General features: G+C 49.7%; 6 protein-coding genes across 13 annotated transcripts; 2 read left to right on the top strand and 4 right to left on the bottom strand.

The window, feature by feature from the left end:
* Positions 1–7: 7 nt before the first annotated feature.
* Positions 8–3936, bottom strand: LOC117607308 (metabotropic glutamate receptor 6). 6 transcript variants are annotated; one of them, XM_034330864.2, is made up of 12 exons: positions 3763–3936; positions 3548–3707; positions 3351–3493; positions 3147–3295; positions 2324–2520; positions 1946–2256; positions 1663–1888; positions 1483–1605; positions 1090–1413; positions 729–1011; positions 467–666; positions 8–405 (listed from the first exon to the last, which is right to left on the bottom strand). In XM_034330864.2, exons 1-12 carry the CDS (start codon positions 3934–3936, stop codon positions 8–10), a joined length of 2688 nt encoding a protein of 895 aa, XP_034186755.2. The 6 variants fall into 6 exon arrangements, with proteins under 6 accessions (XP_034186755.2, XP_076548190.1, XP_076548189.1 ...); XM_076692075.1 differs by having other exon boundaries at positions 1663–2256; XM_076692074.1 differs by having other exon boundaries at positions 1663–2256; positions 3351–3707.
* A 528-nt stretch (positions 3937–4464) lies between these two features.
* Positions 4465–7120, top strand: LOC117607313 (sodium-coupled monocarboxylate transporter 2). The gene is made up of 13 exons (XM_034330874.2): positions 4465–4667; positions 4726–4885; positions 4953–5018; positions 5082–5201; positions 5258–5412; positions 5506–5646; positions 5724–5832; positions 5892–6001; positions 6072–6255; positions 6321–6407; positions 6470–6651; positions 6725–6917; positions 6983–7120. Exons 1-13 carry the CDS (start codon positions 4465–4467, stop codon positions 7031–7033), a joined length of 1761 nt encoding a protein of 586 aa, XP_034186765.2. The 3' UTR covers positions 7034–7120.
* Positions 7121–7122: 2 nt separating this feature from the next.
* Positions 7123–9039, bottom strand: Rcd-1 (Required for cell differentiation 1). 2 transcript variants are annotated; one of them, XM_034330888.2, is made up of 4 exons: positions 8711–9039; positions 8204–8435; positions 7712–8106; positions 7123–7647 (listed from the first exon to the last, which is right to left on the bottom strand). In XM_034330888.2, exons 2-4 carry the CDS (start codon positions 8375–8377, stop codon positions 7446–7448), a joined length of 771 nt encoding a protein of 256 aa, XP_034186779.1. In that variant the 5' UTR covers positions 8378–8435; positions 8711–9039; the 3' UTR covers positions 7123–7445. The 2 variants fall into 2 exon arrangements, with proteins under 2 accessions (XP_034186779.1, XP_034186778.1); XM_034330887.2 differs by having other exon boundaries at positions 8204–9028.
* A 1262-nt stretch (positions 9040–10301) lies between these two features.
* LOC117607317 (scavenger receptor class B member 1) lies at positions 10302–12444 on the top strand. Its single transcript, XM_034330885.2, has 4 exons — positions 10302–11111; positions 11236–11510; positions 11636–11888; positions 11951–12444. The coding sequence occupies exons 1-4, from the start codon at positions 10446–10448 to the stop codon at positions 12305–12307; spliced, it is 1551 nt and encodes a 516-aa protein (XP_034186776.2). The 5' UTR covers positions 10302–10445; the 3' UTR covers positions 12308–12444.
* An 885-nt stretch (positions 12445–13329) lies between these two features.
* On the bottom strand, positions 13330–19149 carry emp (epithelial membrane protein). Of its 2 annotated transcripts, none has more exons than XM_034330882.2 (6): positions 19008–19149; positions 15667–16004; positions 14662–15159; positions 14404–14602; positions 13986–14194; positions 13330–13811 (listed from the first exon to the last, which is right to left on the bottom strand). In XM_034330882.2, the coding sequence occupies exons 1-6, from the start codon at positions 19063–19065 to the stop codon at positions 13554–13556; spliced, it is 1560 nt and encodes a 519-aa protein (XP_034186773.1). In that variant the 5' UTR covers positions 19066–19149; the 3' UTR covers positions 13330–13553. The 2 variants fall into 2 exon arrangements, with proteins under 2 accessions (XP_034186773.1, XP_034186774.1); XM_034330883.2 differs by lacking the exon at positions 19008–19149 and adding an exon at positions 16265–16377.
* A 2098-nt stretch (positions 19150–21247) lies between these two features.
* Positions 21248–23145, bottom strand: ND-49 (NADH dehydrogenase (ubiquinone) 49 kDa subunit). Its single transcript, XM_034330908.2, has 4 exons — positions 22983–23145; positions 22427–22848; positions 21894–22365; positions 21248–21793 (listed from the first exon to the last, which is right to left on the bottom strand). The coding sequence occupies exons 1-4, from the start codon at positions 23096–23098 to the stop codon at positions 21388–21390; spliced, it is 1416 nt and encodes a 471-aa protein (XP_034186799.1). The 5' UTR covers positions 23099–23145; the 3' UTR covers positions 21248–21387.
* Positions 23146–25385: the final 2240 nt, after the last annotated feature.

Genomic DNA, 25385 nt, shown 5'->3' with positions numbered 1-25385 from the left:
AAGAACGTTAGACGGTTTCTCGAGGGACGAGCGAAGGCGAAGGGGAGGTGGCTTCCGGGGTGACCGGGCGCAGAGGAGCGATGGGTGCTATCGGCGTAGCCGGTGCGGTCGGATGGGAAGAACCGGCGTGTCTAGCCATCACCAGCTCCCTGGTGTTCTTCTCGGGTCTGATCAGCACCACGTAAATTTTCGGCAGGAACAGACATAGCAGCTGTACCATACCGTTCAGAGACAGAGAGAGCGCCAGGGTGATCACTTTGACGACGTTGCTGGTGGAGGCGAGATACAGAGGCACGAATGCCAGCCATAAAATTATCGTCGCGTAGTTGGCGAACGCTATGCGACGGGTCTCGTTGAATCCCTCGGGACACTTCCTCGTCTTGATCGCGTATATGGTAGATGCGACTGAAAACAAATAATCGTTCGATAAATCAACGCCGATCGAAGAGAGAATGATTTAACTTACCGGTAAGAACGAAGGGATATAGCAAACCGATCACGTACGAACCGTCTTCGGAACCCTTACATACCCGGACGTTTGCCTCCCTACTCGGGTACGAGTGCGTTACTGCCGGGGGTTCCTTCAGCAGCCAACTCGCGTCGAAGGCGACCTCGACCAGACCGAGGATCGAGGCGATCGCCAGCTGCGACCTCGGACTAGTGTACCTGTAATAATTCATTCTTTCTTTCGTTTTTAAGTTGCTCATTTCCTCGATGATAAGGTTTACCGTCGTTTGCGAGGACTACGCGCAGGGTCGTTGAATATCCTGTGGATCCTGTTGATCTTGGTGGCGAGGGCAGCGTAGCAGATCGTGTAGCAAAAACCGATACCGAAGCGGACGACAGCGCAGCTATGAACGGTTGGTTTCGCCACGACAGCAAATGTCATCGAGAAGCAGCCGAAGGTACCGAGTAATAATAGGAAAGATAACTCTCGACCGGATGCCTTGATCATAGGTGTATCTCTGTATTTCCAGAACACCGAACAGACGAACAAGGTCAACGCGATACCTGTAAACACCTGGTGCGTTAAACCACCCCCTCCTAGCTATACAGGAAGAACAGAGATTTGCGAAAAGAATGAATTACCCGAGACGGCCACCGCCGTCGCGACGATGGCCCAGGGGTTCGAATAATCGACGAACTGTTCGGGAATCGGTTCGCAGCTGGTCCCATTAGCGGTCGGTCGACTCCCCCATTCGCACTCCTCGCATCTCTGTTCGTCTACCTTGTACCGGTAGCGACCGCAACTCTGACATCTCCAGCAGCAGGGATCCTCCTTCACCCTGACCATGATGCGATTCGAGCCGCAAGGACGAGAACACGAGGAGGAGGGAAAAGCGGCGTGCCTATCGCCCCGGAAGCGGAGGTTCTCGCGGTCCAATCGCAGCACCGATTGTCCTTCCTCGTTTTCTAAACGTTCTTGCGTTATTTATACAGATATCGCGTGACGGAAGTTGATCAAAGAGGGATTTCGCTTACGCGTGTAATTGCCGACCACCACCCAGTGATACGAGCCGTTCCCCTTGCGCTGATAATTCAGGATAGAGTACCTCGGAGGACCGTCGACCTCGTCCACGAAACCGAATCCGTTTCCCGCTTCGTCTGAAGTCAATAAATTCCTCTTTGGAACTTCCTTCGATCCGACAAGCGTTTGCGTACCTTTGAAAGAAACCTGCGCCAGGTAACGAGAGAAGAGGCGCTCGTTTATCGGTAGCATTTCCTCGCAGACCCCGGGGAAACTCTCCCCGCAGGAGTCTTTGTGCATGTCGTGGAGAGCATAAGCCGCCGCGTACACCGCGTCTCGAACGAAGTGCAGAAATCGTCGCTGCTTGTATCCGGTGCTTCGGTCGATCTTCAGTCGCGGATCCTCGCAACGAACGCGTGCCTGTATTTTTACATTCACGGTAATCCGCCTTAGATTCCAGTCTCCGATTCTACTCACCCGTTTCCACGTCGGCGGAGTATCATCTTCGCAGTCGTGATACTTTTTCCAAAATTCCCTGAACCATGGATCGATCCGCTCGTGATCGAGCTTAAGACCGGTGAAGTACTCGTCGAAACCTCCGAGCGGAGTGTAGAGTGGCTGAACCGCGAGCGCCCCTTCGAGTACCGCAATCTCCTGGCTCTCCATGCCCCGACGTCCGTCCGGCCAGGAGTCGCTGCCCAGCCACACGAATCGCGATCCGACCCCTACGCGTCGTGCTGCTTCCAACACGCGCAACGTCGTCGACTTCTCCGCGAACAGCACCACCACTGAAAATAATTCCTTCTCCGAAAGGAACGCGCTTTCGTAAGCAGGTTTTCTAGGAAAGGAAATCACCTCGGACTTCCGTCTTCTCGGCGATCGTCCGTACCACGTTGTCGTAATCGTCGATCGTGAATCGGTCCTGGCTGATGCGCTGCGGTGCGCTGAAGCATATAGAATACTCGCCGGCCAAAGAAACCAACGTCTCGTATCCATGATCGCCGTACTCCGAGTCCGAATAGACGACGGACACGTATGACCATTCGAATTGCCTGATGATTCACAGACAAATATTTATTTATTTATTTATTTATTTATTTAGTATACACGGGTGGGTTTTGCATTTTACGAAGGCGTGACAAAGACCTCGGAGCTAGAAATTAAAAATTATTGTGTGCGATCGCATAGAAAAGTTTTGCGTAGGAAAGAGTGAGACATATACAATAGCGTGAAGTTGGCGACAAGAGAGAGCGCGCGCCAAACTTCGTAGTGACGCTTACCGAGCGGTAGATTCTCGCAACGCAGTTACACATGTGAGCTTTTTCAGTTTATTGATAGTGTTGAAGAAAAGGTCGATACTTTTCTGCAAGGCATCGGCAGAAGCACAGATTTTATTGAGAGTATCGTGTCCGTATCTGGTGATGAAGTGTGCAAGGTAGAATAAGTTAGAATATCTGGTGCTATAGATAGGTACATTAAACTGTATGCTCCCAAGCAGAGTAGGACAGTCGATAAAATTGTTGACGACTCTGTAGAGAAATGCAATGTCGGATACTGTAAGTCTGCCTTTTAGAGTACTGCTGTTAAATTATGATTCTTTGTAAAGAGAAAAACAAATATTGAGCAATTGGGCTTCGCCTAAGTAAAGTCTAAATGTAATGTAAAGAGAAAAACTTACCTAAGAATCTCCAACATGGCGCGTGCTTGGTTCACGTCATTGGGAACCGTGCGGAAGAAGTGCGGATACCTCTCCTTGCTACTTAGGAACGGCGACGTGGCCATATAAGAGATTTGCGGGACCGGAAATAGCGCCAGCACCGAGGCTATCTACCAATCCAATGAATCAATGATGGAAATAAAGAATAGTTCGTTAATTTCTTACCTGAATGGTGACCGAACTCGATTGAGCACCGAGTATCGCTATCACTCGGTCGAATCCACCGTCGAGGAACTTGGGTGCGCTGCGATCCTCGCACTGGTACTCTCCTCCTCTTTGCCCAAACTCCTCGCTTCTCGTTATGAAGCCTGCAAAGGAGAATATCTCTAGGAACCAAACAGGAGAATACAGTTTATCCTTACCTTTGACGAAGTAGAAGGCTTGCTCCAAGGCGTGACTTGGATTGTCGCAAGTGTCGAAAGCCAGGACGCCTAGTTTTATACCGGGAAGAATCTTGGGGTTCTCGTTGACCCTGTTCACCGTGTAGAGCATAGCTTCCAACGGTTGAACACCGTCCTCCGTCTACGAAGACGAAGAAGTAACATCGAGACGAAAGGAAACGGTTTATTCTACTCACTTGAATCTCACCGCAGCTCTCGCCTCCGGTGCCCCTCCGATGAATCGGAAACAGACCTCCCAAGAGGAAGTCGCCGGTCACGTTGGCGTAAGCGATGCCGCGTCCGTCCCCGACGCTCGGTCGTCTGACGGACAAACCGAAGGCGAGCAAGCTCGCGAGATAGGTACGTATCATGTCCCGTCGAGACAGGGAATCTCCGTTTCGGCTGGATGAGACCGAGCTGGCTCGAGGGAGTGGCCGATTCGCGGCATTTCGAGCGCATCGGGAAAAGCGGAAATCGATGGGGTTTAAGGGCGGAGGCGGAGACGGGAAAGAAGCGACACGCGAGAGAAGGTAAACGAATCGGACGGGTAAACAACGGAGGGGCAGGCAAAGAGCAATTTCGTTAAATGCGCTCTATCTGGCTGCCCTTCGCCAGACACGCGTCACCAGTTACCACGGATTACGCGTGGCAAAGACGAAACCGATCGGCGACGACGACGATGCAGGGTCGCGAACGCGAGGACGACCACGGAGGAGAGGGTAACGCCGAGAGGAAGCTGAGTGGGAACGATAACGAGGGAATCTCCAATTATTCAATCGTCTCTCCGAGTCGGTTCGTTTAACGTCCCGCTCGTATTCGGTTCCGTGACTCTGAAACGAAACGTTTTTCGAGCCAGCCGACTCCGCCGACTTCCTCTTCCATTCGATCGATCCGACGCGATGGACGGTCAGAAAAATCCTTCGCCGCAGAAATCGTTCGATCTGATCGACTGCGCCGTGTTCGCCGGCATGCTGGCCATATCAGCGATCGTCGGCGTTTACCAAGCGTACAAGGCGCGGAAAAACACCGACGCGGTGCGGGAGTATCTAGTAGGAGGACAAAACATGTCCATATTCCCTATAAGCATGTCGCTGATAGCCAGGTAAATCGTCGATACGATACTTTGTCCGTTTCACTTGTTAAACATTTTCGATTTTCAGTTACATATCGGGAATAGCGATCCTAGGGTTGCCTGCGGAGATGTACGTCTATGGGACGCAATTATGGTGCGTGGTGATCGGTGATTGCTTCGTATCCCTGACGATGGCCTACGTCTATCTACCGGTGTTTTATGGTCTTGGTATCACTTCCTCTTACGAGGTACGTCCGACTTTTGTTCGTCTCTTTTTTACTATATACTCTGAACTACGCGAAACCCCGATTTCAGTATTTGAAGCTAAGATTCAACGACGCCGTTCGACTGATGGGTTGCGCGATATTCCTCATCAAAATGGTAAGTGACGGAGGGGTCTCTGTTAAAGGATAAATCAGCGGAATGAAAGACGATCGCTTACAGATGCTGTACATACCCCTGGTGATATACGTACCCGCGCTGGCGTTCAATCAAGTGACCGGTATAAATCTTCACGCGATCGCCCTGTTGGTTTGCGCCGTCTGCATATTTTACACCACCCTGGTGAGAGAATAGTTCACGTATCTCGATGGAGATAGAAGACGCGCGTTTATTTTCAGGGTGGATTGAAGGCGGTCGTGTGGACCGACGCGATTCAGACGATCGTGATGTTCGGAGGTGTGATCGTTGTGGCGGTACTCGGCACCAACAGAGCCGGCGGTTTCGAGGATGTGTGGAAGAGAAACCGCGACACCGAGCGAATCGAATTCTTCGAGTAAGAGATTTAACGAAAACGAGCTCTCTTACTCAACCCGAATCGAATCGAATCGAATCGACTCAATCCTCGCTACGTATTACCGATCGACAGCATGGACCCGGATCCGACGGTGAGGCACACCTTCTGGACCGTGGTGATCGGCAACTACTTGAACTGGCTGGCCAGCTGTTCGGTGAATCAAGCGATGGTGCAACGATGCCTGGCGATGCCCAACCTGAAGAAAGCCAACGTGTACGGGATTCTATACATCATTTTCTCCTTTCCTCAGAAAATTATCCTAACATTACGAATTTTCTTTTTCCTTTCAGAACGATCGCGATTATGGCAGTCGGTATAATAAGCATCGTCTCGCTAAGTTGTTACACCGGTATCGTCATCTTCGCAAACTTCTACGACTGCGATCCGATCACGACCAAGGTAACGATTCCGCCGATCTCTACGCGTTTTATTACTTCACGTTCCCGTCTGATCTTCAGCAAATAAGAAAACCGGACCAACTGCTCCCGTTCTTCGTGATGGAGATGGCCGCGTCGATCCCAGGCCTCCCCGGTCTCTTCGTCGCCGGTGTGTTCAGCGCCGCTCTCAGGTAAATCGGTTTCGTTGTTTTCCTCTTTCCTCTCTTTTGTCTATGCGAAGAAATCGATTTTTCTTCACAGCACCATGTCCACCGGTTTGAACTCCATGGCCGGCGTGATTTACGAGGACATGATAAAGCCGTGGCTTCGCGTTCCCCTCTCCGAAGTGGCGGCCAGCCGAACGATGAAGGCGACCGTGGTTTTGACCGGATGCATCTGCGTCACCCTCGTTTTTCTGGTCGAGAAACTCGGCGGACTTATCCAGGCAAGTATCGGTGCATATCTGTTACGCGAGTTCCGCGTTTCGTTACGCATCGTCTGGTTTCGCAGGCTGGCAAAAGTCTGTCCGGCATCACGGCTGGTCCTCTGCTCGGCATCTTCACCCTCGGCATGCTCTTCCCTTTCGCTAATTCCACGGTAAGTTTGTACTTTTTATCTTTACACGTCTCCCTCTCTGCTCTTCTCATCGCTCGAAACAGGGAGCGCTGGTCGGCGGTCTGGTAAGCTTGAATCTCGTCGCCTGGATCTCCCTTGGCACCCAAGCGGCCATCTCAACCGGGAAGATCAGCTTTCCGGTGAAACCGGTATCGGTCGACGGATGTCCGGACTCGCTGAAGCAACACACCGCCAACCTTACCCTCGTCGTCGAAACCGCGATCAAGTGAGATTCACGCTTCAGAAATCTCTCAGTAGCTTTAACGAAATTAATCTCGGGGTTTCGTTTTACGTTCCAGGGAACAGCCGTTCTTCCTCTATCGAATGTCCTATCTCTGGTACACCTGGGTCGGTTTTCTCACCGCGATCCTCGTCGGTCTGTTCGTCTCCTGGATCAGCGGGGCGAACAAGCGCAAACAGGGAGACGAGAAACTCTACGCGCCTGTGATACGAAGATTCTTAAGCGACGCGAGTCTACGTACGAAACAACAGGTATACATGTTGCGATCGATAATTTCGCAGGTTTTCTTACGGCTAGCAATCGTGTTTATTTGCAGGAGAACACGGAGATGGAGAACGTGAACGCGACTAACGCGAACAACGCTTAAGTTTCTATAGTAGCCCCCGTTTGATCGATTCTCGTTGGTAGTTTGATAGGTAATAAAGAGGATCAGGGAAGGAATAACGACGAACAAACTGTAATAAAATACTTATATATGTATACGTACAGAGACATACACGGGCATAGATACATATATATATACATAGGTATATTTGTATTTTCAATTCGCAACCTTTACGCAAAAGGAACAGTAAGAAATGTACAGAAACGCTTTCGCGTATCGTGCGCGGGATGATCCCAACCGAGGGGGACGTGGACCTGCCGTTTCCCAAAGGCTCCAACCTTCCAACGCTTCCGAGATCTATAGATCTCTGCGAGATTTCGCTTTCAGTTCAGTTCCAGACCTCCTGCCTGGCGCGTGGTGCATTATTCTGGTCCGATCCGGCCAGTATCGTGACTTAAGAGGCGAGAGGCGACATGCCGATGGTTCTCGGGTCCTGTTGGCCCGGTTGCGCCGGAGGACCTGGCTGGGGGCCGGTTTCTAGGTTCTTCAACAACTGATTCAACCAGTGCTTCGTCGACGCGTCCTCCTGCAGGCACGTCGCGAAGGTGTTGTCTCGCAGTTGATCGGGCAGACACTGTCTGAGAGCCAGCAGAGCTCTGAAAACGAAATGGTTATATACAAAAGAAAGAAAATATCAATTAATCACCCTTTTAAACTCACCTAGGATTGTCCGACAGTCTCAGATAGCACCTGACCACGTGCTTAAGTAACCTCGCCGAGGGATCTTTGGCCAGGGACAAGACCATTTTTCCCAAAATCATCGCAACGTGACTGAACCGATCGTAGGTCTGACATATGTACGAGAGTCCGCTGTCGTCCAACAGAATCTTTTGCAAGATAAAAGTAGCAACAGTCTTGCTGAGCTCCGAACCGCTCTCCATGATGCGCAAACATAGCGGTATAATCTCGGTGGTGAGTAGAAAGGTGATCACTTCTTGTTCGTCGGTTTTTACCAACGCACCGATCACTCCCAAACTGGTTAATCTTAGATATTCAAACGGCCGCGTTTTGCTGACCGTGTGTAGAAATGGATAGAGGAACAGCGGAACGTGGGCCTGAAACGAACGAAACGGAACGGAACGGATCATGCGAATCGGACCGCCACCTACTATCCTAACCTAATATGCGGTTATTGTTTATTCACTTTGTTACCTGTAGAAACGCCGATCTGGTTTCTGGATGACTGGCAACGCATTGTAATAACGCCAACGCGTTGCATACACGGTTGCTCTGATACGCGGTTAAAGTAGCCGGATTGATAGCCGGATAAATGTTTATTATCTCCTGGAGCAACGACGCGGTTGTTCCAAACGAGTGCCATAGCATAGGCGCCAAATCGGGCACAACTTCTCGTTTTTTGCTCAGTTCTAACAATGCGTTCTCTCTAGTTTCGGGATTAGACAGTTCGATTATCCATGTATAAACTTTCTCGCGATCGACCGTGGACTGTAACGCGGCTGGGCTTTGTTGCGAACTCATCCTTCGAGTATTAACTTTTCAGTTGTTTTCGCTTCAATTCGGCACCGTGATTCTTTTCTTTTTAATCAAAACTCCAGCTTCGATACAGCCCTCGATCGGCTCTGAATCGATAGCAAAACGAGCAAAACTTTGAGGTTATCCGAGCGGTGTTTCGGTCGACCTTCTCTACAATCACCGTACCTCTCGCGACTATTTGTAACTTATTCGAAAAACATAACGGTATAGATCGGTTAAAATACACAAATATTTTCTCCTTGGCACTAAATACTCTGTTTTGTTATCGTTGCTTCTGTCTCGTCGAATTGTGACAAAATTGATTGAAAAACAGGGGATTCCATGGCGCGATCTATCGTGGGACGCGCAAACTAGCCAGCGCGTAGGAGTTTGCCTCGACCGTATCGTTCGATAGTCGAACGGTTGACTTCGATCGTAATCGAATCGAATGGAATCAAAACAAATTGAATTCGAACGAAGACCAGCGCTCTTCTGCGAATTATCTTTGCGTCTTACCGACTCTTTATTTATGAAAAAAGCAAAAATTGATAAACATTGATCCGATTGCTGGTTGTTAACGAGCAAACTTTTCCATTTGAAACACGAACGACGGGATAATCGATAAGCTTTACGATTCAAGATTCCCTCGAGTCTAAACAACTCGATTGTGGTTAAAAAAAGTATTGAAGCAAAAGTGCGAATAGACGCCTCGTCCTTCTACCAACAACGAAGTAAACATTTTTCATTTCGAGTACAACTACCTTTTACACGGGTTTCATTCAACCGTACGCGTACGTTTCTCATGCGATCGTGCGAGTTTATCGCAGGAAGGAAGAACGATAGATAAGTTTACGCAAATAGCGTTTGTACGTAGGTAGACACAGAAGCGTAGTTACAAACGATTGCAATGTACCGCGCGTCGCGTGGTCGCTAATTTTTGTTTAATTTCAACTTTCTCGCGAAACGAAAGGAGGAAAATGCTCGGGCAATTTTTCCTTCGCGCAATCGTAGCGAAGCGGATAAGAAGCGTGGACGGGGGCGCCTGGTATCTGTCGTACGAGTCGTTACGTCTCCGTTGAAAAGCGAAACGGCGAACCGCAAACAGGAGGCCACTAGACTACGCAGAAGAAACGGGTGAAAAGGGCATCTTCCAGTCACAACATACCGAACGATTGCCGATAAAATCGAATCGCCGGCGACGCGTTCGAATCATTAGACACGGACGATCGATCGATCGATCGTCAATGACCGCGTTACTCCCCTTTGCCACCGCTGTTTCTCTCTTTGTTCGATCGACAACGTCTGAAATTCGGTGACTCGAATGAAGAAACGCGTGGTCGCTGTGCGTCGAGTTATCGATCGTTCGACCAGGTTTTTTTTCGTCTACACCCGATAAGAGCGACGGACGTTGTTTCTCCGACACGGTCGCCGATCCTTCCCCCCTTCTTAACGTGACGGAAAAACCGGGTTTCCCTTCGCGGCGATCGATGCAAATCATCGCGCGTGATCGAGCGCGAACCGTGTCGACGCGAGGATGCGATCCAATTCACGGTTCACGGAGAGGAGAAAAGAAAAAAATCGTGAAAGAACGCGTACGGTAGGATATACCGATAAGAGATGTAGTAAAGTAGTGGATAGAGGAAGAAAGGTGGAAGGGAGGAAAGTAAAGACGAAGAGGAGGAATATCGTGCCTGGGTTGTACGAGCGACCGAAAGGTTCGGTAGCGTGCAAGGGTCATCGCTGTCGTTGACGCGAGGTTATCGATGAACCAGTGGTAAAGTGGGGGGATTTTTGGGCGTCCTCGTCGAACCGTCGTTCGTCGCTCAGTAGATCGTCGGAAACGCGTGGAAAACGGACGAACGGGAATAGGAACGAGTGGTTCTCGATTGGATAATCGACAAGAATTGGCGCGGTTCGCAGAATGGAGAAGAAGAAGAAGAAGAGCTTAGCGCTAGCGATCCGAAAGAGGTTCGAACGAAAAAGAGACAGCCGAATCCGTTGGTTGTACGCGTTCACCGCGTCGATCAGCGTCGCGATATTCATACTGTTTTGGTGCACGAACGTGTTTCACGACGCGATACTCTCGAACCTGGAACTGAGAAACGGGACGCCGACCTTTCTGTACTGGCAGCAACCCCCGGTCGATCTCACCGTCAAGGTTTACGTCTTCAACTACACAAACCTGAAGGAGTTCGAGAGCGGAAACGCGACCAAGCTACGGGTGCAAGAAGTTGGCCCGTTCGTCTATCAGGAGAGCCTTCGTCGGGTAAACGTGCAGTTGCACGAAAACAAAACGGTCACGTATCAAGAGAAGAGGAGCTTCCGTTGGATCTCAGGTCACTCGGAGAACGAGAAAGTGATCGTGCCGAATGTTATGCTGATCTCGGCGCTCGCTAAATCCCGTAATCTTATGTACATCATGCAGATCTTCATGACCACCATGCTCTCGAGCGTCGGCGCGAAACCGTTCCTCGAGTTGACTGTCGGAGAGTACCTCTGGGGATACGAGGACGAACTGTTCGAAATGGCAAAACTGGTCGCGTCCCCGAAGCAGCCTATGCCCTACAAATTCGGCATCCTCGCGATTGTACGTATATAGCAGAGCGTTACGTCGACGCCGCGCCGGTTTGCCGAACGATAACGAGTTACAAGGTCGCGTTCTTGAATCGTATCGCTACGCGTCGGTTTCTAATCGTTCGAATTGCTTTTAGAAAAACGGCGTCAGCGCGGATCGCATCACGATGCACACGGGAGTCGACGATCTTCGGAATCTCGGGATGATTCAAAGGATCAACGGTATGGAGGACCAGCACATCTGGGAAGACGAACATTGCGACAAAATATACGGCACCGATGGAAGCATGTTTCCTCCCCACTGGATCGAGCAGCCGAATAACACCCTCTACGTCTACGTGAAAGACGCCTGCAGACGTCTACCCCTCGTCTACGAGCGTCGCGGTTTCGCTAACGGAATTCCCACTCTAAGGTGAGCAAAATCACTTCTACTTTTCCCTGGAAAATTCGACCCGTGCACGCACGCGTTACCACCGATCATGGATAGAAACGCGTGGCGATCGAGCAGATATCGATTCAACAGTCCGATGATCGTAGGTACAAATTACCGAGCAACGTTTTTACGCCGACAACCAACAAAGACTCGTGTTTTTGCCCGAAGGAATCGCACGATTCGCTCCGCAGAACATGCCCGCCGATCGGAACGCTGAACGTTTCCGCCTGTAATTTCGGAAGTCCGATGCTCGTCTCCTTTCCTCACTTTTACGCGGGCGACGAGTCGTTGTTCCAGAGAATCGATGGGTTAGAACCTGACCAAGAACGACACGAGAGTTACATCGAGCTTCATCCGGTAAGTTTCTCTTTCGATTACCTCTAGATCGATCTCTCATTCTCTTCTGTTTATCGTTTCAGCGACTCGGCATTGTCGTCGACACGAAGATGAGATTTCAGTTGAACCTAGAGGTACAGAAAGCCGTCGGGGTGCCTTTCTCCGGGAACATGGAAGACGGCTCGATCTTACCCTTAATCTGGATGGAATCAGGGATCGACGAGATGCCCGAAGCGATGCAACAGATGTTCTACCATAGCCATTATCTCGTGAACGCGATCGAGGCGGGATTTCAATGGTGCAGTCTGGTCGCGGCGATCCTCTCGTTCGGCGCGTTCCTCACCGCGTTGAAGAGGGATCGACCGGTAGAATCGAAACCAGCGACGCCGTTAACCGATCGAAGCGAACTCAGCGAACTCAGCGAACTCAGCCTACCGTAAGACTCGCGATTTCTTCTCCCGATCTCGATCTCCGCCTACGATCTCCGTGTCTCGATCTCCGCCTCGATCTCGAAAGCCTGTTGTTTGTAAGAAAAAAAAAAATCCAACGTTTCTTTCGTTGTTTCGCCTGAAAGATATTTATTGTTTCTTCGATTTCTATATACCCTCCCCCCGTTTCCGAATGCCTTCCCTTTCATCCGTCCGTTTCGCGGCGAACGCGAAAGCGTACGGTCGCGAAGCAATCTTTGGTTAACCGAATCGGATTCGCGATAAAGTCTTAAACGTAAACGAATCGTTGCACGCACGAGTAAGTTCTCGCGATGCTTCTCGAACGAGGCTGATAACCTAGGTCGAACGACACTTTCAAAGAAGCGAGATAAAACGTGGATCTCGCATTTTTCTTTCGTTCGACGCGCAATTAATCGAAGCGTCTCTTCCGACGCCGGGGACGTTTATCGCGAAACCGTTCAGCTGAGATTCGTATCTTTTTCGCACGCCTTCCACTCCTCTCTACTTTCCACGCCGCGTCGATTCTTACTCATCGCGAATCGACACGTGTTCCAAGCTAACACGATATTTCGCTATCTATCGTTTAAATGATCGCGGCCCGTTGTACAAAACTAAATTCACCTAAATATCTAATCGTAATCTATCTGTCGAGTAACGCGTTTACAACGGAATACATACATACATGTGTACTTATAGTTATAGAGACGAACGAACAACCGATAACAATAAGAAAATGGTATGGATCGCAGCCAGGACGAGCCGCGATCGATCGATCCTTGGACGGAATTGTTTCTTCGGCGACGCTGCCCGGCGTCGGCAGCATCCATCACCGACGCGTACACTCTTTGGTCGGCCACCGCAATACGGAGGACAGTCCTCGACGAAATTTCACCTACATTTGTCCCCCTCTCAACCCTCTCTCTCATCCTCTTTATATTTCTACGCGCAAAAACGGTCCCGATCTTGCGACCGCCCGAAGATGAGAACGCGTAACCTCTTCGAGAAAAAAGAAGAAAAAAAAAAAGAGATAAAAGTCGTCGTAACCGGTGAGTTACCGTTACGCGGCGAAGCGTAGTGGTATCCCGTCCGTCTAGTTTGTACAGGTAACGCGTCGACCCGAATAGCGTCGATTCGCGTCGCGTACGATAACCGCGAACCGGCCGACGCGTAGGCGGGTCGCCGCGCGTCAAGATCTCGCTGGAAATTCGAAGATAAACGGCGAACGATCGCGCGGTGGCTACTTGGAAGCCGAGGAGTTTTGGAACGCCGGATTCAACTGTCCGCTCTTCCCGGACGTGGCGTTCGAGGGCAACGGGTTGCTCAGGTGAAGCTTCTCCTGGCGTTTCGCGGCGCGAGCCAAGCACACCAACGCGCCTATCAGAACGATCGTTCCGATCGCTGCCAGTGCGCCGGATACCGCGGCTCGCGCCACCGGCGGTACGTCCACGGCCATCTTCATCAGGCTTCGCATCTCCGCTGGAAGCTCGTCGATACCCTGGAACAGTGGAAATGGTCGGATAAGAATTCGTATCGCGTTCCGTGAATTCGCGAGGACGCGTGTTAAATTATCTCGTCGACCGTTTCCCGTCGTTACACCCTATTATCGCGATAAGTATCGCCGCCCACGCGACCACGGAAAAGTTGACTGAAAGCGATCATAGACACTCACGTCTTCGAACCACATGATAGGGAAGATAATGTCCGGGAACGAGGCGACTTGCTTGATGTCTCGCACTTGGCTCACTGCTAGATTGATCTGCACTCTCGCTTTGGCACGCAGCGCCGCCCCCATCTTCGGTTGTACGTCGATGAAGAATTGATGCTTCTCTTGTACCGGTGCGGATATTCCGTTCACCGCTTCTCGTAGCCGTGGGTCAGCTGAAAAATCAGAAACGGTAGAGTAATGGTCCAAGATGGGGAGGGGGCAGAGAATTCTCAGCGTCGGTTGTTCGTTTGCGAAAGCGAACGTCTCTCTGTTGGTTAGAGAAGCGTTCTCACCGCGGTTCTCACGACAGTTTGGCTGAATTTTCGAGAGAGAGAGAGAGAGAGAGAACGAGGTCAACCGATACGCTTTGCTGGGATTTTACCGAGATAGAAATGCGGAAAGCTGATGAGAACCGGTGAATCGTATTGGCAAAGGGACACGTTGAAGGTTCCTTCGGGTGCGCAGGGTGGCCCTGCGGGACAGTAGCATCGTTGCGACTCCAATCTGCTCGGGGAGGCGAACGCGTCCTTCGCCGGAACGAATCTGTATCCGGGTACACCACCCGCGGTCGTTACCTCCTCCTGAAACGATCGATCCTCGCGATTAATCATCGTGATTCGAAACGTCGACGGTCGATTACCTTAAAGGTGAGAGGCAGAGCCCGGCAGAGATCTTTGTCGAAGATCTTCAGGACCGTCTGCTTGGTGATGCGCGGAGGAAAGATACTGCCGTCGCTACCGGCGATTCCGTCGCACTCCGGCACGGTCCAATGGCCGAGGCTGCTCTTTCCGTTCCACTTGTCCAGTACCCCGTACTTGCCGATGTCCCCTTGCCCCGTGAAGATGGTGTACCAATCCGGCATCGTGCTGTTCTTACCGTACAGCAAACCGAACTGGTCGTAAGGTAGCTTCTGCTCTTTCGGCACCACGTCCTTGGCCAATTTGAGCAACGGGTCCTCGTAACCCCATAGCAGCTGACCGACCGATACCTCGACGAACGGTTTTATTCGAAGGATATCCATGATCGAGGCCATCGCCAATCGAAGAAATCGGGCCGCGTGCTTCGATTGACTGGTAGCCGAAAGCATCGGCACGTTCGGCACCACCACCAGATCATCCTCCGAGCCGACCGACAGTTCCTGAAATTTTTCATTACACACCGTGTATCTCTTTACTTTCCCTTTTCTTTTTCTTTTTTTTTTTATTTTTCTCTTCTTTTGTTCAGAGACGCGCATCTTTGTAGAAAGCAACAAAGATATCGGTCCGATCGTTGCCGCTCGACCCACATTGCCGCTTAGTAGAAGAACAATTCTGGGAAACGAGGTGTCGCGCGGACAGACTCGGCGAATCGGTGCCACGTCGAGCAACCGTCTAGCTTTGCTTTTAATTCACGGAAGCGCGTTGCTCCGCTATTACGATCTTACTCAACTCGCGCGTATCGTTACCAAGCTGCGTTGCGTCACACCGCGCGAAACGACTTACTCTGCAGCCTCTTACGAGACCAGAAACCGCCTATCTTTCACGTTTCCCTTTTCCCCGGGACCCCGTTCTACCGCGATCCATCGATCTTTCCATCGTTACAGATTTTCTAGACGTTGGTAAAACGAAGGACATAAAGAAATATATATACAGTAGGTAGCACTTACCGGTGAAAAGACAAACTGCTTCTTCACTCTGTACGACACCGTGTCGTTGTCGTTGAATTTCACCTCGACCTTTTCCCAGTGTTGCAAGTACACGTACGGACCGAGCTCCTCGAGGGTAGGTTTCTCAGCGTCGTTCAAAAATCCATCGGCATTCGTCACGTTGTAGATGTAGACGCTCAGCTGGGGCGAAACAGGGGGTTCCCTCCACCATCCGAAGGTGCGACCGCCATCGCGCAACGCTATCTCCCTGTTCAACAGAACGTCGACCAATTTCGGAAAGACCGCCGCCAAAATTGCCGCCACGATGATCATCAACGCTCCAACGGCAACCGCTGCCCCTGAAATCAGGTCGAATCGTCCTGGTCAGGTTATCGAATAAACAGACGTAAGTTGAAAAAGAAAGCCGGATCGCCGGTCACGATCCCGGCCTCTCCACCGCTCCCCTTGCTTTCTACCGCGACGCGAACTGCGCGTTGTGCCCGCACACCGGAAGGAATCATCGCGTTTTCCCTTTCGTTTTACCCACGCGTCGTCGAGTTTCCGTCGAGGTACCGCGGAAATGTTGCGGAAAAAGCAGCGAGGCCGAAGGCGGTCTTACCAGTCATCGTTCGCCGAACGATTCTTCCGCGAGCGCGTCGCTGCATCGGAACGATCGATCGAAATAAACGAAACTCGACGCCGAGAATCGAGTCGCGTCGAAACAATCGGCGATCGATGGAGGAAACATCTAGCAACTTCTCGATTAATTTTTCAGTCACGTAGCTGAAAAGTCACGTACGCGGCATGAGTGACGACCTTCGAAACAGGCGGTCCTACTTTACCAAGCGCCATTAAGGCGCATCGCGATCACCGATTTAGTTTCGCCGATCTCGTGGACCGCGTAAACTCGAGAGCGCAATTACGTAGCCCGAACTCTCGGCTCGTTTCTCCGCGGACAATCGAGGGAACGTTCCCAGAGGAAACGAGAAACGCGATCCTATTCCATCCGCCTCGTCGCGTCGCGGAGATCCGCGAACCATCGCCAATCGGAAATGCGAGGCACGATCCGGCGAACCGTTCGCGTCACGCGCTCGACCTTACAAAATCCTTCGGGCCAAGTATCTTTCTCGCGACCTCGAGTCCTCGGTCAAACTTTCCAGCGTACGTGCGACGGTTGCGCGACCGATATTGTTTTTCCATTCGATGCTCGAAGGATTTCGAAAATATTTTCGCTCGTCCGCGCGGAGCTGATCGTTCGCGGCGTTGCGTGGAATGCGAGCAACCGCGCCTATATGCAAACGCCGATCGATTCGCTCGATCAACCGATTGAGAAATCGAAAGAAGGCGAAGAAATTTGCCGGGTTCGCGATTAATTTTCGTTCGACGACGTATATGTAAGAAGGATTGGGTAGGATATGGAGGGAAGGGAGAAGAGAGGCGGCGTGCCAGTTCTCCGCTGGCGTAATCTACTCGAGAAACGAAGCCACGGAGCAGAGATATCAACGCTCGCGCACGAACGTTCGAAACTCGCCAACGTCCTTGCTGCTCGAGGCGAACCGACCACGGCGGCGATCGATTGCGACTCGCGGATACTTTGCTTGGAGAACAATCGCGCGATCGCTCGTGTTTCTCATTACCTTACGGTAAGCGTAAAAATTCTTCAAACACTTATTCTTTCCCGGTAATCGTTTCGCTTCGTTTCGTATTCGAATTACCGTTATTTGCGTAGCTCTTACTTTTACTGGTAAAGAGACATCTCGTTGCGACTCGGTTGGCCGGGAACCGAGCGAATCGCGGTCGACTGAAAACGCGACGGAGCGAAACCGCGGTCAAGAGTTAAATACGCGAGCTCGAGCGCGTGAAAGAAAACAGAAATTATACACGGTCGTTAGCGAACGAGGCGACGGCTCTCAGTCCCGCGGCCGATGGAATTTCGTAGGTCGCGTACTATCGGAGCGGTTCACCTTCGGTCGACGCGAGTCGCCTATCGGGCCTCGCGATGCCCGTTCGCCTCGACCAGCAGGACCGACCGAGGTCATCCTCGAATTTCCAAGCAGAAACGCGCAAACAGCTGGTCGCACGAAAACGTAGCGTGGCATAGCCATGTGCCTTGTATGTACCCGCCTCGCCTCTCCGCGAGCTCCTTGAAGGCACGTCGAAAACCCGTCGGCCGCCATCGCTCGTTCGCTCGCTCGTTCGCTCGCGGACCCCGCCGCCTCTGTTCGGTATTAACTCGAATGGAATGCAACGTTTGCTCGATAAACCGTGTCGCGATACGAAAACTTGACGCTTATTTTTTTTCATCGATCTCGCCATTTTCTTCTTCGAATCGTGATCGCTAAGGAGGACGTTTTCCACCCGTTAGAGTACAAACCTATGCGTACTTGTCGGCAATTACTCGGCATTATATAAGACCGTGCTTCCTGCTCTTACTCGGAAAGTTTCGCGCGTAACCAACGAAACGGCTTCTCGAGTCGTGTCGAACGCGAATCGGTCAACGGCAACCTGTCCAGTCGAAGGACTCGTTCGAGGATGGAAATTGCGTCGAAATGTTGCGTAATCAGCTAGAAAAAGAACCCAACGACGATCCCGGAATCGGCAGGTATCATCCCCTCTCGACCGGTCTTTGTAATGGTAGCAAAGTTCACTTTCTGACGCGCGAATAATATCCCCAGGCTGTACGATTACGAGATCGTGGCTATCGGTTCTCCGGCTAAGAACGTGTCCCATCCGGATTTCAACCTTTATTTTAATCCATTTTTTCCGCTCGATATCGACTTCGACTTTGATCGAGCCATCGCGTCGCGTAGCGTCGATGGTCGCCTCACCTCGCGCGCACCACGTTCTCGTCTCGTCCTCTATCGTTTTTTTTCCCGGAAAAAATTCCAGGTTCTCGTCGACTCCGTCGCTTCGCCATTTCGTCGCTAGCGGTTTATTACCGATACCTCCGTGTAACTCTGCTAAACGAGAGAAAATCCATTGCTTACCGTCTGCTCGCGGGTCAGCACCGACAACGAGTATACTCGCCGCCGTCTTTCAGTGAAAGTATCGAAGCGGTTATGCTCGAGTATGCTCGCATTCTCGACGGCCAGATCGATTGACCGGCGCGTTCGAAAAACAACGATGACACCGATCGACCACCGAGCGTCGAATGCAAAACGACGCGACGCGACGCGTCGTCGCATCGAATCGTTCAGAGATGATTCATCGAGTTAACGTACAGATGACACGTCGTTCGAATCGAATTAAGAAAGTAGCAGAGCGTGAGCGCCGATTCTCCGTCGCCGGTAACGTGCTTAACGACCTCGTTAACGCGCACCCTGGCTGCCTAACGAACGGCGCTCGCCTCCTTTCATACTTACACCATCGTCGCAGGAATCCTCCCTGAAGTTTCGCGCAAATCCCACGATGCACCCTCATCTTGATCGGTCACCGTGGATCTACGCTGATACGGAACGCTCTTTTCTTTATCCTCCTCCTCCTTTTTCTTCTTCTTCTTTCTTTGATTGCCCAGCGTTTCCCTCTTCCTTTTAAACGCTAACGCGCGCGCACACGCGCTCACCTGCCCCCTCTACTCCTTTTCCTTCTCTTTCTCTTATTTTCTCTCTTAATTCCTGCCTCCGCTCCTTCCACGGCTGACCGAACCACGTATCGCTTTTGTCACCAGCGATACTTTTTCTACAAATCGTTCACCTTTCGTACTCCCGATTCTTCGTCGTTCTCCTTCACCTCGTAGTTAAGGCAATCGACCCTGTCGTACGTTCCAACCGCGAGTCTCTCCTAAGAAGAAGAAGAAGAAGAAAGAAAAGATGATGAGGAAAAGGAGACGAAAGACGTCGCGGTCGTGCGATGAACGAGAAGGAGAAAGTCTATGCTGCTTTCCAAGCGACAAGTGTGCCACTGGCGATTCGTCGACAACGAAGCAACGATACTACGGTTACACGCTAGCCGATTTACCTTTCTCCGTAAAACAAATTTCCTCTTTATTGATTCCGTTCGACGGACGGTACCGATCGCGAAACACGATCACGATCACGACCACTCCTTGTTCCCTAGTCTCGACGGGCAACAAGTTGCGCGCTAACTTTTCGAACCTTTTCGAGGAAACCGTGTAGCGCGTGCGCGCGTCTAACTTGATGAATAAAAGAAAAATAAATAAAAAAACACGCGGGTGTCCCTACGGCCTACGAGAAAACTCGCGTTTTCGATCACGTCAAACGCCAGGCCGAAGCGGATCGATCGCGCGCGTCGAAGCGGAGATACCGATCGAGAGAAACGGAACGTAGCGAATCGATCGCTACGAGATCAACCGAAACACTGCGGCAACGACCGAACGAACGCGACTCTCTTCCCGTTCGACTGCATCGTGAACGGGTGAGCACGCGATTCAGGTGAACGATTTATTATTACCCCACTCGCGTTCCTTCTTTTCCACTTCTCCGTTCCTACGTTCCTACGTTCCTTCGTTCCTCCGTTACTCGCTTCCATCGCGCTCCTTCCTTCCATTCCATTACATTACATTATACACACCGATTCGCCCCACCCTTACCATTCGCCTTCTTCTCCTTTCCATCTTTACACCTTTTACCTTATGCTCACGATCCCCACCAACGAAACGATTCAACTTTTCTTTCTCGCTCCCGTGTACCACCGTCTCTCGTCCTGTCCATCCATACTCTTCTCCATCGGTTCGTACGCCTCCTACCACCTGCTTCTCACACCCATTTAATCCCCGCTCTTACATGCCCCTGTCAACCTTCTACACCGCCGCCACCGCTGCCGTCCTCCGCGTCGCCGACAACAACCTCAACTTATCCATGTTACTCGTTACCTCATTTTTTATTTATTTAAACAAACGGATCTACTGTTTATTTTACCGAGGATTACGCAGAGAAAAATACTGCGTTTAAAGAAAAAGAAGATTTAAACGACTCTGATTACTGGCCCCCCCGAGTGTATTCTTCAATTCGGGACTTAATCAGCGTATCTAGACAACCAGGTAATTATCGTACGATCGATCGATCGATCGATTACTTACCGAAAAGGAGGGGGCAAAAACGTAATCTAATGATTCACGTTACTTACAATTAGAGAAAAAAATAACTCGTTCAACAGTGTTGCGAGCGAACGCGATGCGTCAATAGCGGATGGGCGGAAAGGGGAATGAGGAAAAGGGAGGAGTAAAACGACGCGTTTGTTGGCGCGAACGAGTACATAATTGCTATCAATTAATTGTATAATGAATCGCGCTGTCCTTGCTCCGGACACGACGAGATTACGGATTACCAGAACCTTGACCCTTTAATTGGTAGGTAATCTCTGTAATCTCGCGTCACGAAAAGACGTTTCCTTGATATCTTGGACAGGTTACATTCGGATTAGTTGCAGATTCGTGATTGTGTAAATATTACGCAACATCGTCGCCCGTGGTATTTACCTCTATAGCCTTCGACAAGGGCCAACTCGTTGGACAAACACCAACCGGACTTCGTCTAACACGACTTTTCCATCGTCCGGTAATTCATTCGCGCGACCGAATTTCCGATAGAAAGGAAAATAAACGAATGCCAACACTTGTATTTTCTTTTTTAAATTAGCGAAGAATCCATTTTATTTGTATGTTTCATCTAACGCGTACATCCTCGCATACGAGATAATCGTATGAGCATGGAAAACACGATATATACCGGTACTATAGAACGGTGACGATTAGATTAACTTGCTCTAAAACGCGCATAAGAATTATCTATCGATTTCACCGAACACCACATCCAGGGTACCGATGATGGCCACGACATCGGCAAGCATACAGGATGGACCTATGTGACGGAGAGCAGCCAGGTGAGCGAAACCAGGTGCTTTGATCTTGCATCTGTAAGGTTTGCTGGTACCGTCGCTCACGAGGTAAACGCCAAATTCACCCTTCGGCGCCTCGATCGCGGTGTACGTACAACCAGGCGGCACCTGGAAGCCTTGAGTGAACAGCTTGAAGTGATGAATCAACGCCTCCATACTGGTCTTCATTTCTTCTCGTCTAGGCGGTACGATTTTAGCGTCATCTATTCTCACTTCGCCCTCGGGCATTTGATTCAGACATTGATAAATGATTTTTAGAGATTCACGCATCTCCGCTATACGGCATAGATACCTAAAAAAAATCCATTAACGATCGGTTAGAATGCCGCTAAATGCGATCGACAAATTCGATGTCAAATAGATACAAAATGGTTTTTTTTTCCTTCACTCGCCTGTCGTAGCAGTCTCCGTTGATACCGATCGGTACGTCGAAGTCGACGAGGTCGTACGCGTCGTAGGGCGCCGCTTTTCTGATATCCCATTTGATTCCTGATCCTCGCAGCATCACCCCGCTAAATCCCCAGTTTAACGCGTCCTCCGCTGATATTACTCCTATGTCTCGCGTACGTCCCATCCATATTCTGTTCGACGTCAGCAGATCCTCCGTTTCGTCCAATCGTTCTCCGTATTGCGAACACCATTGGTATATGTCGTCCATCAAGCCCAACGGCAGATCCAAGGAAACACCGCCTGGACGTACGTACGCTGCGTGCATACGAGCACCGCTCACGCGTTCATAAAATTCCATCAATTTTTCTCGCTCCTCGAACAACCAGAAGAACGGTGTCAGAGCTCCTATGTCGAGCGCGTGGGTTCCCACTCCCATAATGTGATTCAAGATTCTCGTTATTTCGCCAAACATTGCTATAAAAGAACAAAAATAAGTAGGAAACGAACAGGTAAAATAACTTGTTCGGATACTTACTTCTAATATACTTTGCTCTTAACGGCACCTCTATATTCAGTAACTTTTCGATGGCCAAGGAGAAACATTGTTCGTTGCACATCATCGAGACATAGTCCAAACGATCGAAATATGGCAAAGCTTGCATGTACGTTTTATATTCGATCAGTTTCTCCGTACCTCGATGCAACAGACCTATGTGAGGATCGGCACGTACCACTTTTTCACCCTCTATCTCGAGGATCAATCGCAGCACACCGTGAGCCGCTGGGTGTTGCGGGCCGAAATTAAACGAGATGTTTTTTATTCCTGGTTGTTTCTGTACGTCATCCCTCATCATCGGTGGTATCCATTCGTCCTCGACGCCATAATATATTTTCTCAGCCTGCAACGCCTCGAATTCCTTGATATCCGGTAGCCATTGATGTCCGTGTCGACGTTGGCTACAATATATTCATAATATTTGTATATAGAATACTCGATACTTTTATAGGTTAGGACATGATTACATAACCAATAATCTACGTTGCACAATTACCGCTACTAGTTTTCTCAAAACTTGTATAATCGACATCACCTTTCGACGTTGCATAAAGCCCCTGCCCTGCCAGCAGCGAGAATTCCTTTCTCGCCCCATAATCCAACTAGTCCTTTGGCCGACCGCGCAGTAGGTATCAAAGCCCTGACAGCCATTATCGCCCTCCTTGCGCCGCAGCATCGACGGCAGCAGTGACTACAGATACAAAAAGACTGGCCGAGTTCCTATTTTCGTGAGGGCGTGATTCTGGGGATCCCAGACACCCAGGTCGATTGATAACTGAAGTCACAATTTTTACTTCCTATGATTCTGTTTTTCTCAGAAATCAGTCAAAATCAGCATCTCCCTTACATTACAGCATCCCGGCTTTCTTTATAGCCCTGCATCCCTTACATCACTGCTTTCTATATATCCCCGCAACCCTTGCATATCTTTATCCCATACATCCCGACATTCCTTACATCTCTGCATCCCTTACATCTCTTCATCCCTTACATCCCTGCATTCTTTTCATCCCGACATTCCTTATATCTCTTCATCCCTTACATCTTTGCATCCCTTACATCTCTGCTTCCCTTACATTCCTGCATTCATCACATCTCTACATCCCTTACATCTCTGCTTCCTCACATTCCTGCCTTCTTTATATCCCAACATCCCTTACATCCCCGCATCCTTTACATGCCTGTATCCTTTATATCCCAACATCCCTTATATCCCTGCATCCCTTACATGCCTGTATCCTTTATATCCTTGTATCATTTATATTCCTGCATTCCATACATCCCAGTACCTCCCTGAACTTAAGTTAAAATTTTTGCGGCTATAAGGCCTGCGATTTTATACAAATTTAGTTCCTTTTCTCGCCACCAGATGGTGCTGATTCGAAATCGAAATTTTGCGCCCTCTGGTTTTGAAAAAAGGAACTAAAGCATGCAGAAATTTTGACCCTCTGGCGGCAAAAATGTGAACTAAAATTTAGATGTCGAATCAGCGCCATCTGGTTTAAAAAAAAGGAACTAAAGCATGCAGAAATTTTGGCCCTCTGGCGGCAAAAATGTGAACTAAAATTTCGATGTGGAATCAGCGCCATCTGGTTTTGAAAAAAGGAACTAAAGCATGCCGAAATTTTGGCCCTCTGGCGGCAAAAATGTGAACTAAAATTTCGATGTCGAATCAGCGCCATCTGGTTTTGGAAAAAGGGACTATATCATGCTCCATTTCTGGCCCTCTTGCGGTAAAAATGTGAACTAAAATTTCGATGTCGAATCAGCGCCCTCTGGCGGCGGAAAAAGGAACTAACTTACATTTACTTACCTTTACTCGAAGCAGTCTTTATAATATATTTATTATAAGGGATGCAGAGATGTAAGGAATGTAGGGATGAAAGGAACGTAGGGATGAAAAGAATGTAGGGATGTAAGGGATGAAGCGATGTAAGGAATGTAGGGATGATAAGAATGTAGGGATTTAAGGGATGAAGGGATGTAAGGAATGTAGGGATGATAATAAAGTAGGGATTTAAGGGATGAAGAGATGTAAGGAATGTAGGGATGAAAAGAATATAGGAATGAAAAGAATGTAGGGATGAAAGGAATGAAGGGATGAAACGAATGTAGGGATGGAAAGAATGCAGGGATGTAAGGGATGCAGAGATGTAACGGAACGAGGGATGTAAAGGAATTCCATAGGAATTGCACGCGGCCCGAGGAGAGCCGGCATAGGGTGTGGCCCCTGATGTCGGCGGATTTTGGCAAATGGCGGAGGGTCAAAGGACTCTCCCTGCCGCCCTACTGCAGGCCACCGTGGTGGTTTTAGTGAGTAAAAATCCCACACTACCTCCGGCCCCTCCCCAGGGGGGCTGAAGGTGTCTTTCTGAAGATTTCCACTACGTTAAAAAAAAAAAAAAAAAAAGGGGGGTTATTATATAATAATAACGAGGGATATATGATGAGGGATAAAATTATACAAATAACTGAAGAAAGTAAAATAAATGGGGTCCTCGGCTGAGACCCAGAAGAGAGATATGATTATAAATGTTATTCTCCTTCATTGAATTTATTTAATAAGCAAAAAAAAATAAATGAAGTAAATTAAATAAACTCTGGAAAAAAATGATACTGGTTGTGCCCTTTTCATACGGACCTGATTTTATCGAGGGGTGTTAGGGACCCCGCTGCGCCAATGACACCCTCTGCGGACCGACCTGATATCATATTGGGGTATTATAGACCCCAAAACGCCGGTGACTAACTTTGCATACCATAAATTCAGCATCTGGGGTGCCAAGGACCCCGAAGCACCAATAACTGTCTGTGCATACCGATATATCATCTTGGGGTATCCGGAACCCCAAGCCCCTACGACACTGTTTGCATACAGACATTTTGGCATCCGGGGTGTCGGGGACCCCAAGCAGCGATGACACTCTTTGCTGTCCGA

This window comes from Osmia lignaria, chromosome 14 (assembly GCF_051020975.1).
Source record: "Osmia lignaria lignaria isolate PbOS001 chromosome 14, iyOsmLign1, whole genome shotgun sequence".
NCBI lineage: Eukaryota > Metazoa > Arthropoda > Insecta > Hymenoptera > Megachilidae > Osmia > Osmia lignaria.
The sequence above is the reverse complement of the archived record's forward strand: the minus strand, read 5'-3'. Positions and strand labels throughout refer to the sequence as shown.